This window comes from Engystomops pustulosus, chromosome 5 (genome assembly GCF_040894005.1).
Source record: "Engystomops pustulosus chromosome 5, aEngPut4.maternal, whole genome shotgun sequence".
Taxonomy (NCBI): domain Eukaryota; kingdom Metazoa; phylum Chordata; class Amphibia; order Anura; family Leptodactylidae; genus Engystomops; species Engystomops pustulosus.
The window spans coordinates 194,036,481-194,049,770 of NC_092415.1; the positions used below are offsets into that span (position 1 = coordinate 194,036,481).

At 44.0% G+C, this 13,290-nt stretch overlaps 1 protein-coding gene across 1 annotated transcript in view; it reads right to left on the reverse strand.

The window, feature by feature from the left end:
* LOC140133692 (macrophage mannose receptor 1-like) overlaps positions 1-5,128 on the reverse strand; it is a 70,017-nt gene extending 64,889 nt beyond the window's left edge. Inside the window, exons 1-3 of the mRNA XM_072154215.1 lie at positions 5,006-5,128; positions 2,002-2,391; positions 823-996 (exon numbers count right to left, since the gene is read on the reverse strand). Coding sequence (XP_072010316.1) covers positions 823-996; positions 2,002-2,391; positions 5,006-5,063 — 622 coding nt within the window. The 5' untranslated portion in view covers positions 5,064-5,128. The remainder of the gene's footprint in view (positions 1-822; positions 997-2,001; positions 2,392-5,005) is intronic.
* Positions 5,129-13,290: the final 8,162 nt, after the last annotated feature.

Sequence of the window (13,290 nt, forward strand, 5' to 3'; positions counted from 1 at the left end):
GAATCCGTCGGGTTTTCGCTCGGCCACGCCCCCCCATTTCCGTCACGTGCATGCCGGCGCCGATGTGCCACAATCCGATCGCGTGCACCAAAATCCCAGGGCAATACAGGGGAAATCGGTGCAAATCGGAAATATTCGGGTAACAAGTCGAGAAAACGCGAATCGGGCCCTTAGTAAATGACCCCCAGTATGTGTTATGATCCTTGGGCTGGAGACACGTTCATACTTGATTTCTAGGCGTCTGGGAGTAGACGATGCCCAAAGGAATGTTGCAAACGTTGCTACTAATATACTTCATTAAGAAATTAGTTACAATGTTACTTCTACGTTGCTATGGTAAATCTGTCTATAGGATTGAAGGCGGGTCTCTCCTATCTTCTTCTGTTGTTTACACAGCTGTGAGTATTAACCCTTCTTGCTCTCTCTATCTGACTGTAGTATGCTACGAGCACTATATTCAAACATCAAGCTGAAAGCAATAGGGTTAATCCTCACTGTCAGAGCTACACATACAGCCTGCATAGACACACACTGTACAGGCTGGAATACACATCTCTATGGGAGGAAGTAGCTTGTTTTTTGTTTTTTTTACAAACTAAGTAAAATTTGTTAATGAAGTATATTAGAAAAATGTTCTATAAAAAAATGTTAATATCAACAATTATCCCAAATGATAGTTACACTTTAAGGTTGTGTAAGTTATATCTGATCTGAGTGGTTACAAGCTGCATCCCGGGCTGTTGTATACTAACAAATCCAAAATGAGGAGGTAAGTAAGGAGACATCTGTAACTCCATCACTGTAACGCACTGTAACACTTACCTTTAGATGGACAATATCCATACAGCTGGTCCTTGTCATAATCTGAAGTTGTAGAACACCAATAGATTCCCTTATATTTTCCACTTTTTGCACAGTCCAAGTAAACTTTGTTTATGTACTTGAAAGGGAACTTGCAGGGTTGTCCGTTACTATTTCCTTGCAAAGTGAATATTTCTGTGGAGAAGCAAATTGCATCATTATTCTCATGAATTAGTCTCTAGTATATTATTTGTGTGGGTGGGGTAATCAGGACTCTCACTGCCAATCAATGTGTGTGGGCGAGGTAATCAGGACTCTTACTGTCAATCACTGAGTGTGGGCTGGGTAATCAGGACTCTCACTGTCAATCACTGTGTGTGGGCAGGATAATCAGGACTCTTACTGTCAATCACTGAGTGTGGGCGGGGTAATCAGGACTCTCACTGCTAATCACTGTGTGTGGGCAGGATAATCAGGACTCTCACTGTCAATCACTGTGTGTGGGCAGGATAATCAGGACTCTCACTGTCAATCACTGGGTGTGAGCGGGATAATCAGGACTCTCACTGTCAATCACTGTGTGGGCATAGTAATCAGGACTCTCACTGTCAATCACTGTGTGTGAGCAGAGTAATCAGGACCTTCACTGCTAATCACAGTGTGTGTGGGTGGAGTAATCAGGACTCTCACTGCCAATCACTGTGTGTGGGCGGAGAAATCAGGACTCGCTGTCAATCACTGAGTGGGCGGAAAAATCAGGACTCTCACTGTCAATTACTGTGTGATTGGGTGGGGTAATCAGGACTCTCCCTGCCAATCAGAGTGTGTGCGGAGAAATCAGGACTCTTACTGTTAATCACTGTGTGTGGGCAGAGTAATCAGGAGTCTAACTGTCAATCACTGTGTGTGGGCGGAGCAATTAGGACTCTCACTGCCAATCACTGAGTGTGGGCGGAGAAATCAGCACTCTCCCTGCCAATCACTGAGTGTGGGCGGAGAAATCAGGACTTTCACTGTCAATCACTGTGTGTGGGCGGAGAAATCAGGACTCTCACTGAAAATCACTGTGTGTGGGTGGGGTAAGTAGGACTCTCATTGTCAATCACTGTGTGTGGGTGTGGTAATTAGAACTCTCATTGTCAATCACTGTGTATGGGCGGGGTGATCAGGACTCTCAGTATGTTTCTATTTCCTCTTTACCTTCATAAGATTTAGCACATAAATTCTCTGTAGTAGAATATATTTTCCATTGGCTCCAGTCTCCTGTCCTCGTAGAGAGGATCATTCTGTTATCCCTGTAGGACATGTAACGGTCACTTTTCGAGACTCCAAACAAAGTCTCATTTTTACATTCCCATTTTTGGAGGTCACTGTTGCCGTCACACGTTTGGAGCACCACTGCTGACGATTCATCCACAGATACCACCGCCAGACATTGTGATGTCCCAATATTTATAAGCTGCTCCTTAGAAATCCATTTATATTGCTGAAGAATTGAATTCTCATTACATTCGGCCATGATGACCGCAGCATCATCAGCCTTCAGACATTGCCGGCTGCCATCATTGTAGATCAAAAATGTATCGTCCCCTGCAAAATAAGAGAATTTTTATAGGAGAAGTAGAGACAGGCAGCGTTGTGTTGACGTCTATGACACTTCCCAGTCCCAGATCTGGTGGGACAGGCCTGGATTTCGGGAAATCTGCCCCCAAGCTGCAGTATTTATGTGCCGGTTTGCAACTTTACCTCTGCCCTCTGGACTCTGATAGAGTTTAATACAATGGTGTGTACAGCAGAGGTGAGAGGACTGGTGAGGGAATGTGATTAAGAAACAGATTTTTTGTTATTATTATAGAGCAATGCAACCAAAATGTGATGGGGAGAAGAGAAGGAAGACCACAATCAGAAAAGAAACAAAGAGAGTGGGGCCATGATGTGCAGGGAGAAGAGAAGAAGTGCGGAGAAGAAGAGTAGGTGGAGCCACAACATGACAGTGAACAGAGTGGGTGGGACCACAATGTGAGGGGAACAGTGTGGGTGGAGCCATAATATGAAGGGGAGAAAAGTGGAGGCGCCACAATGTGAAGGGGAGCAGAGTGGGTGAAGCCATAATATGAAGGCGAGCAGAGTGGAGGGGGGTTAAGAGAAGGTTGGGTCCACAATGTAAGGGGGCGCAAGAAGGAAGGTCACAATGAGAGGGCATTATACAGGGTGAGGGTATTTTAAAGAGTGGGTTGGGAACATGACATGTTGCAGTATACATCGTAGAGTGTTACTTGAGAAGGGAAGGCTTAAAAGTTTGTAGGTTTGCTCTATGGCTCCACAAAACAAGGTGCTTTGTATATAGTATTCAAGGATCGATGTAGGTGGAGACCCCTGGGTCCAAAATCTAGCGGCTGTCCCCACTGAATGTAACCCAGACAGTGGTACATGTTATTATTTCAAATTATCATTAATATTCTACATTTTCTCTTACTTAAATGTTAGCCTAGCTGCTGACCTGCCTGACACACTGGTGGTGGCACGAACTACTAGTCCTAATAGCAATGCCACTCCCACATGCCACTACTTCCCTGAGAGTTTTCTCTCCTCCTGTCATAGATTGTGCCGAGTAATATCTGAGGGCTTGGCTGGCACAGTTTTTCCCTGAATTTTCCCGGGTTTTTGGCGCACGCGATCGGATTGTGTTGCATCCGTGCCGGCTTGCGCGCGACAACGAAAATCGGGGGAGGGGGGGGCGTGGCCGTTGGAAAACCCGACGGATTCGGAAAAAACAACGGTATTTAAAAAAGAATTTGTGTCGCTTGACACGCACTTAAATGCACCGAAGAGAAGAAGGTGAGCTCCGGCGGACCCCAGGGCAGCAGCGACACCTGGTGGACATCAGGCGCACAGACCTTAGTGAATCCCGGCAGAACCCGAATCCTCGTCGAAGAACACACCGCTGGATCGCAACTGGACCGGGTAAGTAAATGAGCCCCACTGAGTCAGTGTCACCGCTTGGAGGCAGGCACATATCTGAGTATGGTGGCCCCACTGCTGCCCATCACTCTCAAAGCAGTGGGCTAACTGTCAGACATTGCTGGTGGGGGCCCCGGGGCACGTGCCACTGGACCCTTCCCTTTAATCCTGGTAGTACTACTTATGTCAATAAACAAACACGAACCATTGTAATATCCACCAGAAGTGAAAAGGACAGCCATATGTTGCTCTGGATGTATGTACATTTCTCATATAACAATAAGGCATAATTCATTATCATTTACTTATTTATTATTACTGAATAACCTATTCATCAGGACAGGCATAATGTCTTGTGCTACAAAGACTGAAACATGTATTATGAAGTTCTGCAGCAGCTGTGGTGTGTATTATGAAGTTCTGCAGTAGCTGTGGTGTGTAGTGTGAGAATCTGTGGTTCTGTGGTGTGTATTATGAAGTTCTGCAGCAGCTGTGGTGTGTATTATGAAGTTCTGCAGCAGTTGTGGTGCGTATTAGAAGTTCTGTAGCAGCTGTGGTGTGTATTATGACGTTCTGCAGTAGCTGGGGTGTGTATTATGAAGTTCTGCAGCAGCTATGGTGTGTATTATGCAGTTCTGCAGCAGCTGTGGTGTGTGTTATGAGGATGTGCAGCAGTTGTGGTGTGTATTGTGAGAATCTGTGGTGTGTGGTATGAGGTTTGCAGCAGCTGAGGTTTAGCAGTGGGCACTTTGAACTAGAGCTTATCCCACTAAGTGTAAGTTCTCACACAGCTCCGTTACTGGCTCTTAGAAAATGGCAAAACTAAATATGGGGATTTCCTGAGAAAAAAATTTTATTGCGCAAATGTAGCACAAAATATCAATCTCTACTCATTTGGCGCTGTCATCCTCATGTACCATTGTAAAAACACAACTAGTCACACAGAAGCAAGCTCTTCAAAATCTATGCAAAAAAGTGTAAAAGTTATGGATTTTGGGATGTGACAATCTGTAACCTAAAAAGTGGCTTTCTTCCATTATTTTTTATGGCTTCTAAGCAAAACATTGGGGCTCATTTACTAAGGGTCCGCACGGCACATTTATATGTATTATATAAATATTTATATTATTATGTATTATTTATATATATATATATATAGAGAGAGAGAGAGAGAGAGAGGCAGCTTATATATCCAGACATATCTATATCCACCATCATAGAAAATAACAGCAGCATGACTCACCCAGCAGACAGGACGGCCACACGAGGTATAGAAGTAGAAGTAATTGTAAATATCGCATTCTTCTCCCCACGTCTTTAAGGAGAGCGGATGTCCAATAAGAGTTCACTGTGGGAAGATCTTGACATCCAGAAATCTGCTCTATATATAATAACGGGATCATGTCACATGGGACATAGACAAAAACATCACCTCCCTGTCCGGACTCTATGTATGAGAACTTCACTTCCCAATTATTGCATCATTTCATCAAAAACCACATTTCGACCCACACAAGATGTACTTTCTAGTCACTTCACTATTTCTGAGTTCTTTGGAATTATTTTGCAATCTGATGTTCAATTTACTTTCAATAATGGAAAATAAAGGGCAAAATCGGTTCATTTTTATTCCGGCCGTGGAGAATCTTCGATCATCAGGATACATTAGGAGGAATTAATAAATCACCCGTGCCGGGTTTCTGGATGAATGGCGCTAAGAAAAACAGTCTAAAACACCTTCTGACACATTCATGAATTTACGTAACCCATATGCCACCAAAAAACTTGGAAAAATATGGTGGGCTGGCACCCACATGACCTGGTCTACTGGGTGGCCCATCGAAAAACCATATATATATGGTGGACAACACCGTATGTAGGCTGTTTTTTTTGTACCCATAGGCTTCTATAGAGAGACCGTACCCAACAAAAACTTTTTTAAAAATAGGACATGTTGGATTTTTTACATTGTGGTCTGGCAGTCAGTTCACAATTCAGTGAGAAATAAGGTGACCAGAGAAGGAGCTGCATTTCCTATTAAAATCAATGGGGCCATCTTTTTGGCTGTTTTTACGTCTAATGTGCATTAGGCCTTAAGCAATAATACATCTCTCACATCTTCGTGAGTTTATGGTTTGGCTGTCACGAAAAGATGAAAATTTTGTTAAAGCTACTTTAAGATGTAACACACAAAGCGTTGTTTCACACAGCAGATCCATGTTAGGCTGCATTCACATTGCCGTATGGGGGGACGTATATACGGCCGATGTATATACAGCCGATATACGTCCCCCATAGACAGCAATGGGCGTGCGGCACCATAGGACATGTCCTATCTTTCCACGCCATACGGCGCTGTGCGCCATATATCCCTATGGAGAGGAGCAGCGCTCACCTCCACCTCCTTTCCCCGGTGCCACCGTGTGCGGCAAAGGCCATGTGAATGAAGGCTTAGAGCCTCTCATTGATTTCAGTAGAAGACCACCAAGTGCCACCCCATACAGTTTCTCTGAATTGATATAATGAAGCCTTATCAGTGTAAATAATAGATTGGTGACAGCTCAACCAGGTCGATGGTTCCTTTTTATGCTCATGGGAAGAAGATGCAACATGTCCCATGTCATGTGGATCTGCTAAAAAAAAGACATGAGGGTAAAAAAACGTGTCCACTTTGAAGTGGAATATTGAAGATCATTCTCAAATTCTGCTGTGGGAAATCATCCTTGTCCTGATCGATCAGGCATCATGGTCATCACATCCAGGTGAAAATTGGATAATTGGAGCCCTCTTCACACTCTTTTAGCTTTCCATGACGCGCATACACGTCATGGAGCGTGAAGAGGATCATCGCAGCTCATGATCTTCAGATGTTTTAGACCCAAGATTAAGCCCCAATGCAGACTGTTCTGCATGAAATAAACTGGCTGCAACCTCTCAAAGATGTCCAGATTAATGGTGGGTGACCCAGGTAGAGACACCTAGAAATAGACAGAGATGTAGACAGTGGAGCAGATTGTGTTCTAGCCAGGGATCTGTACAGGCAGCACAAAGTCAGTGCAGTAGTACAGAGTTGGTAATTAATTACACCAATGCAGGACTCCAGGAACCAACCAGTCACCTTCAAAAGAGGGATTGTGCCTTGGTGATTGGGGCAGCATGGTCACAGGACAGCGATTTACCTTACCAGCTAGCAGGCAGACATGCGCCGAGGAATGAGCCCGTCTTCATCCAAAACATACAATAAGGACAAAAGAATCATCAGACTCTTCAACATTGCATATATATATATATACAGGCAGTCCCCAGGTTACGTACAAGACAGGTTCCATTGGTTTGTTCTTAAGTTGAATTAAGTTAAAACTGTATATTTTATAATTGTAGATCCAGACAAAAAATTTTTTTGTCCCAGTGACAATTGGAGTTTCAAATTTTTTTGCTGTAAATGGACCAAAGATTATCAATAAAGCTTCATTACAGACACCTTACAGCTGATTATTGTAGTCTGGGACTATAGTAACATCCAGAGACTTCACCAGAGGTCACAGGGGGCAGAGGGGTCCGTCTGTAACTAGGGGTCGTCTGTAAGTAGGGTTTTCTTTAGTAGGGGATCACCTGTATATATATACTGAATGCTTAGTTTAATTGACATCTTCCTTTTGTTACAACAAGCTGAAAAAATAAAGCGTAAAAAATTGTTGGGCCTAAATCCAGCATATTCAATGTAGAGACACACAAGTAAATATTTCTGAGACCAATGTATGACTCTATGTGGTAAAGTGGGGGTCACTCAGAACACGTTGATTCGTTGCCAAACAACTTTAACTCAGTGACGCATCTAGTTGGGTTGGGGTGGGGTTGAATAAAAAATAGGCCAAATCTGCCGATTTCAGCTGATGGGGCGGGTGGGGAGTCAGCTGATGGGTTAGTCAGCCATGTAATGTGTGTGCGGCTTCTTGACCATCTTGTTGTCTGATCCCTTTTATATTGGGTACATTACTAATCATACAATTTCAGCCAAGTTGATGAGTTATGTAAACGAGAGAGACAGGAGATATGGTTGTTGTCTGATGTGGGCTGCTTCATTGTTTAGGTTTTAGTGTTTTGTTTTTTTTTTATTATATAAAAGTAATTAAAAATGGCATTTTTGGTGTTGCTTTTACGCTTTATTTGTTTACACCGCTGAGGGTCAGAGGATTTTATGGTGGAGACAGGGTCTAATCCAATGAGGGACCCCAGAGGTCCAGCAGGAGAGAATGAAATTAAAGGCTTCTATTCCCTAGCACAGTGGTGGCGAACCTATGGCACGGGTGCCAGAGGTGGCGCTCAGAGCCCTCTATATGGGCACCCGTGCCATCACCCCAGGGTAGAGTTTGCCAAACAGGACTCAAGGCCTCTTGCAGTCCCAGGACACTAGAAGGGAGCTACAATGATAATCCAAACTTCTTTTCCTCTGTCTACTGTATTGGTGTCCTCAGGAGCCTATACAGTTTAAAACTGTGGCAAAGCAGGGAGTAATAAGTTACTGCTTAAATTGTTGCATTGGCATTTTGTGAAAAATATGCAGGTTTTGGTTGTAGTTTGGGCACTCAGTATCTAAAAGGTTTGCCATCACTGCCCTAGCAGTTGATGGTTTGTGGGTTCAGACCTGGATTCACCCATAACGTACAAGGACATTAAAGGGAACCTATCACCAGGGACCTCATTTTCACTAAAGACAGGTTATAGAAGCCCATCACACCTGCATTGCGATTAGGCCTTTTGCATTACAATAAAATTGTGTGTTATAACTTACCTAGGACCCTGACAGAATCGTATGTGTAGTCCAAGGGGTTGGGCTTTTGTTTTGATGTGTTTACAAAAGCACATGACTTGTCTGCTCCTGTACAGCTCCTCCCTCTCCCATTGATGTCAGGCTGACCAGGCTGTGAGCTCAGTGAAGGAGCAAGAGGGAGGAGCAGTACAGGAGCACAAAGGTGGGGGCTGAGAGCTGAAAAGTGAGTAACAGAGACAAGTCAGTATTGTTTTTTGCATCCAAACCAAAGCCCAACCCCGGGGACTACCCCAGGATTTTGTAAGGGTGTAAGGTAAGTTATAACACACACTTATATTGTAAGGCAAATGCTTAGAGAAGGCAGAAAGGCAGATTTACACTGCAGGTGTGATGGGCTTCTGCGACCTGTCTTTAATGAAAATGAGGTCTCTGGTGCTCTGTCTGTCAAAGTGAAACTATTGTATGTATTAGGGGCATCCGGGCATTACTTGGCTTGTAGGTGAAGGATAACCCTGCGTGCCCTCATGTTATCTGATAGGTCCAAAGAACCCCATCCTGACACGAAATATAAATTTGTAATAACATTGATGAAGCTAGAGTATGGCGGTATTCACACAGTGCACTCCATGTCATAGAAAATCACTTGTCTTAAAATATTTTTTACTTAAAAAATCTGCTCATGATATTGTCTGTGAATTAAAATTTAGAATCACAGTGATATTGGCCTGCAGGTGGTAGAAGCGTGATTGTGCCAAGAGGGAATTAAAAAAAATATATATATTTTTAAATCTAATCTTGACCTGTGACTCAAAAAACTGTATCAGAAATTGCCACAAAACCGCTGTGTGTGAGGATGTGAAACTGCTGCCCCAGCACCTTGGACATACATGAAGTGATTCATTGTTTTTTTGTAGAAGCCCGACACAGCGTTATTATGTCCCATCAGCTTGAATCACGTTACATTTTTTAATGGCATATCCTATGACAGTGATGGCGAACCTTTTAGCGACCGAGTGCCCAAACTGCAACCCCAAACCCTCATTTATCCCAAGGTGCCAACCAAAAATTAAAGCAGTAACTTATTGCTGCCTGTTCTTCAACAATGTTCAATCATACTGGGCTTCTGAGGAAACCAACACAGTAGAGGAGGGAAAATTTGCATCATTGTAGCTTCTTTTCAGTGTCTCTCTGTACAAAGAGAATCGTGGGGCCAGCAGAAGGTCCTCCAAAGATAAATAGGTCCTGTCTACACATTCTCCCTTTTCCTACAGTCCCAAGTAGCCAAGTAAGTCACTTTAAAATATCATTGTAAGCTGCATCTTTGCTTCCAAGTTGCTTGAAACTGCAGGAAAATTCTTTGAGTCCTGTCTGGTGTGCTGGGGTGATGGCCCGGGTGCCCACAGAAAGGGCTCGGAGTGCCGCCCCTGGCACCCGTGCCATAGGTTCGCCACCACTGTCCTATGAAATACTAATGTTTATCATGAATGTGTCCCTGAGCACATGGCCAGCTCCTGAAACATTTAGGGGCACATTGTGGCGCCAGCGTATGATGCTGCCTCTGCCTCTCGGAAATCGCTGGATCTATCAGGAGGCTCCTGGCACTTCAGTACAGTGCAGCGATGCGCTGGTGGGGGGCTTCCATGTCATGTCTGACAGGGGTAGAATTGTGCCCTAGTCTGCCCTTGATTTGGCACATGCTATAGTCAATGCACTGGGGAATGCCCCATCCATCCGACGTAAGGGGCGGAGTAGGTCGCAATTTCCAGCTCTGCACCAAGAATTGCAACAAAATCACAGCTTGTACATTCTGTGATCCCCAACATTCTCTATGATCTCAGTACAGAACACTGACCCCCGACCTCATCCCCCACCTTCAATGATGAATTGGAAAGCGTGTTATTAATAATAATTCTTTATTTGTATAGCGCACACAGATTACGCAGAGCTACACAGAGCTTTCCAAATCAGTCCCTTTCCCCAATGGGGCTCACAATGTAATCAACCTACCTGTATGTTTTGGAGTGTGGGAGGAAACCGGAGGACCCAGAGGAAACCCACTCAAACACGGAGAGAACATACAAACTCTTTATTGTGTCCTAGAACTTCTGCCAATTATTTTATTCTGCCAATGTAGTTTCCAAGTTCCTAAAATGTTACTTTTTAACTCAAATTGGGGGTATAGAATCGCTACACAAGAGATGGAAAGTTAGCAGAATGATCAAATCAAGATCACCTTTTAATGGGGGAGATTTATCACGCCTTCTCCATCAGAAAACTGGCAGAGAAAGCACGAAAATCTCCCCATCTCCGCCAGTTTTTATATTTTTTCAGCCATGACACGCTCAAAGTGGCGAATATCCCAGTGAACGTACCCACCCAAAGAATAAAGGGGATATGTTATTTGGAGCGCAGAACGAAAGACGTACAAACAGAACCCACAAGAAAACACCACAAATGTAGTTTATTTTTGTCAATTTCACAGCACTTGGAATTTTTTCTAGCTTTCCAGTACATTGCATGAAATATTAAATGGCGCCACTAAAAAGTACAATTAGTCCCTCAGATAACAAGTCCTAGCACATCTCTGCTGATGGAAAAATGTAAAAAAAGTTATCGATTTTGGAATGAGGAGAGTAAAAAACAAACGCAAAAAAGAAATAGGACTGAGTCCTATAAGGGTTAAGGTGCGGGCAGGGTGCAGTGAGAAACTTTGTGCTCATACACTAAAGACTTCAATGGCGGCTGTGGACTTGGTGACGTTTTTGCGGCCTACTCATGGGTGCCACATACGGTGGTGTGCATAAAAACAACAGTCGTGTGCATGAGGCCTAAGACACACGGGGGAGATTTATCAGAAGTGTCTGAGAGCAGAACTGTTCTAGTTGCCCAAGGCAACCAATCAGACCTCAGCTTTCATTTTCCCACAGATGTTTTTAAACCTACAGCTAAACTCTGATTGGTTTCCATAAGTAACTAGAACAGTTTTACCTCAGACACCTCTGATAAATCTCCCCCACGATGTCACCTGTCGCCCATAAGCTGCCAAACAAGGACCCAAATAGAGAACATTCAGTGGAAGTTTACATTCTGTGTAGATAAGTCAGATAAATGGGAAGCATCAAGGAAATGGATGTGAAACTTTTTTCTTTTTGCACACATGAAACTTGTCCTCTATAACGGGGTGGAAGGGGCGAGGGTTTATGTCTTTTAGAAAGTCAAATAACTGTTGGGCCAATGATTTGCAAATTTCCTGGACTGACTGCAGTGATATGTAGACTGCAGAGGGTCAGATTATTGTAAAGTCTCTTACTAAAAAGGTTCTGCAACAACCAGATGTAATCTATGGAGGAGCCCAGTGACGAGTGCTCAATTCCTCTGCACTGCCCCCACAGGAGAAATGAAGTATTACCACAATGGCATTTAAAGGGAACCTGTCACCAGGACCTCATTTTCCCTAAAGACGGGTTGCTGAAGCTTATCACACCTGCAGTGCTAAAATGCCTCTCTGACTTTTCTAAGCATTTGCATTACGATATAATTGTGTTATAACTTACCTTGCACCCTGACAAAATCCTGGGCTAGTCACAGGGGTTGGGCTTTGGTTTGGATGCATTAAAAAAAAAAACAACAACACGTGATTTGTCTGAGCTGCTCACTCCTCAGAGCTTGGCCCCCACCTTTGTGCTCCTGTACAGCTCCTCCTCCTTTTCCTTCACAGTGGGGGAGGGAGGAACTATGCATGAGCACAAAGGTGGGGGCTGAGAGCTGAGGAGTCTGAAGCACAGGCAAGTCACATGTTGTTTGTTTTAAATGCATCCAAACCAAAGCCCAACCCCTGGGACTACACAGAGGATTGTAATCAGGGTGCAAGTAAGTTATACAATTATATCGTAATGCAAATGCTTAGAAAAGGCAGAGAGGCATTTTTGCACTGCTGATGTGATGGGCTTCTGCAACCTGTCCTTAGTGAAAATGAGGTCCCTGGTGACAGGTTCCCTTTAAATCAATGCTGCACATGTCCTAGGTCCTCTTCGTAGAGCTCTTGAGTCTCTGGTTGGCAGATGGGGACCCTAAAAACGGTCTATGGCTAGGAAAAACACATTTTGTCAATGGAGTCTGCAATATAATTAAGAAAAAAAAAATGTACGACGCCTAAACAATTCAGGTGTTTATTGGTGTGAGATGTGACAGCATAAATTAACCCTAAAGTCACTGCAAACACTATGGGGGTCATTTACTAAGGGCCTGATTCGCGTTTTCCCGATGTGTTACCCGAATATTTCCGATTTGCGCCGATTTCCCCTGAATTGCCCCGCGATTTTGGCGCACGCGATCGGATAGAAAACCGAACGAAAACCCGCCGCATTTAAAAAACAAAAATGTGTCGCGGAGCTTGCACTTACCTTCACTCAGCCCGGCTCGGTGTATTCCAGTGCGTTCCGATGGTCTTCAGCGCAGCGGCGCCACCTGGTGGACGTCGGAGGAACTACCTTAATGAATCCCGGCCGGACCCGAATCCACCGCAGAGAACGCGCCTCTGGATCGCGAACGGGCCGGGTAAGTAAATCTGCCCCTATATGTGACATCACAGGAGTTGTGGCATGGGTGGTGGTGGTGGGTGGGACTAAAGTAAAAGAGTAAATATCCTTCACATACTACTTCTAATATTCCATGTTTGATGAATCAACATAGGTGCAAAGTAGATCTGTCAGGGCAACCAGAGTTTTTATTTTTCTAGAAAACTCAAACTGACATTA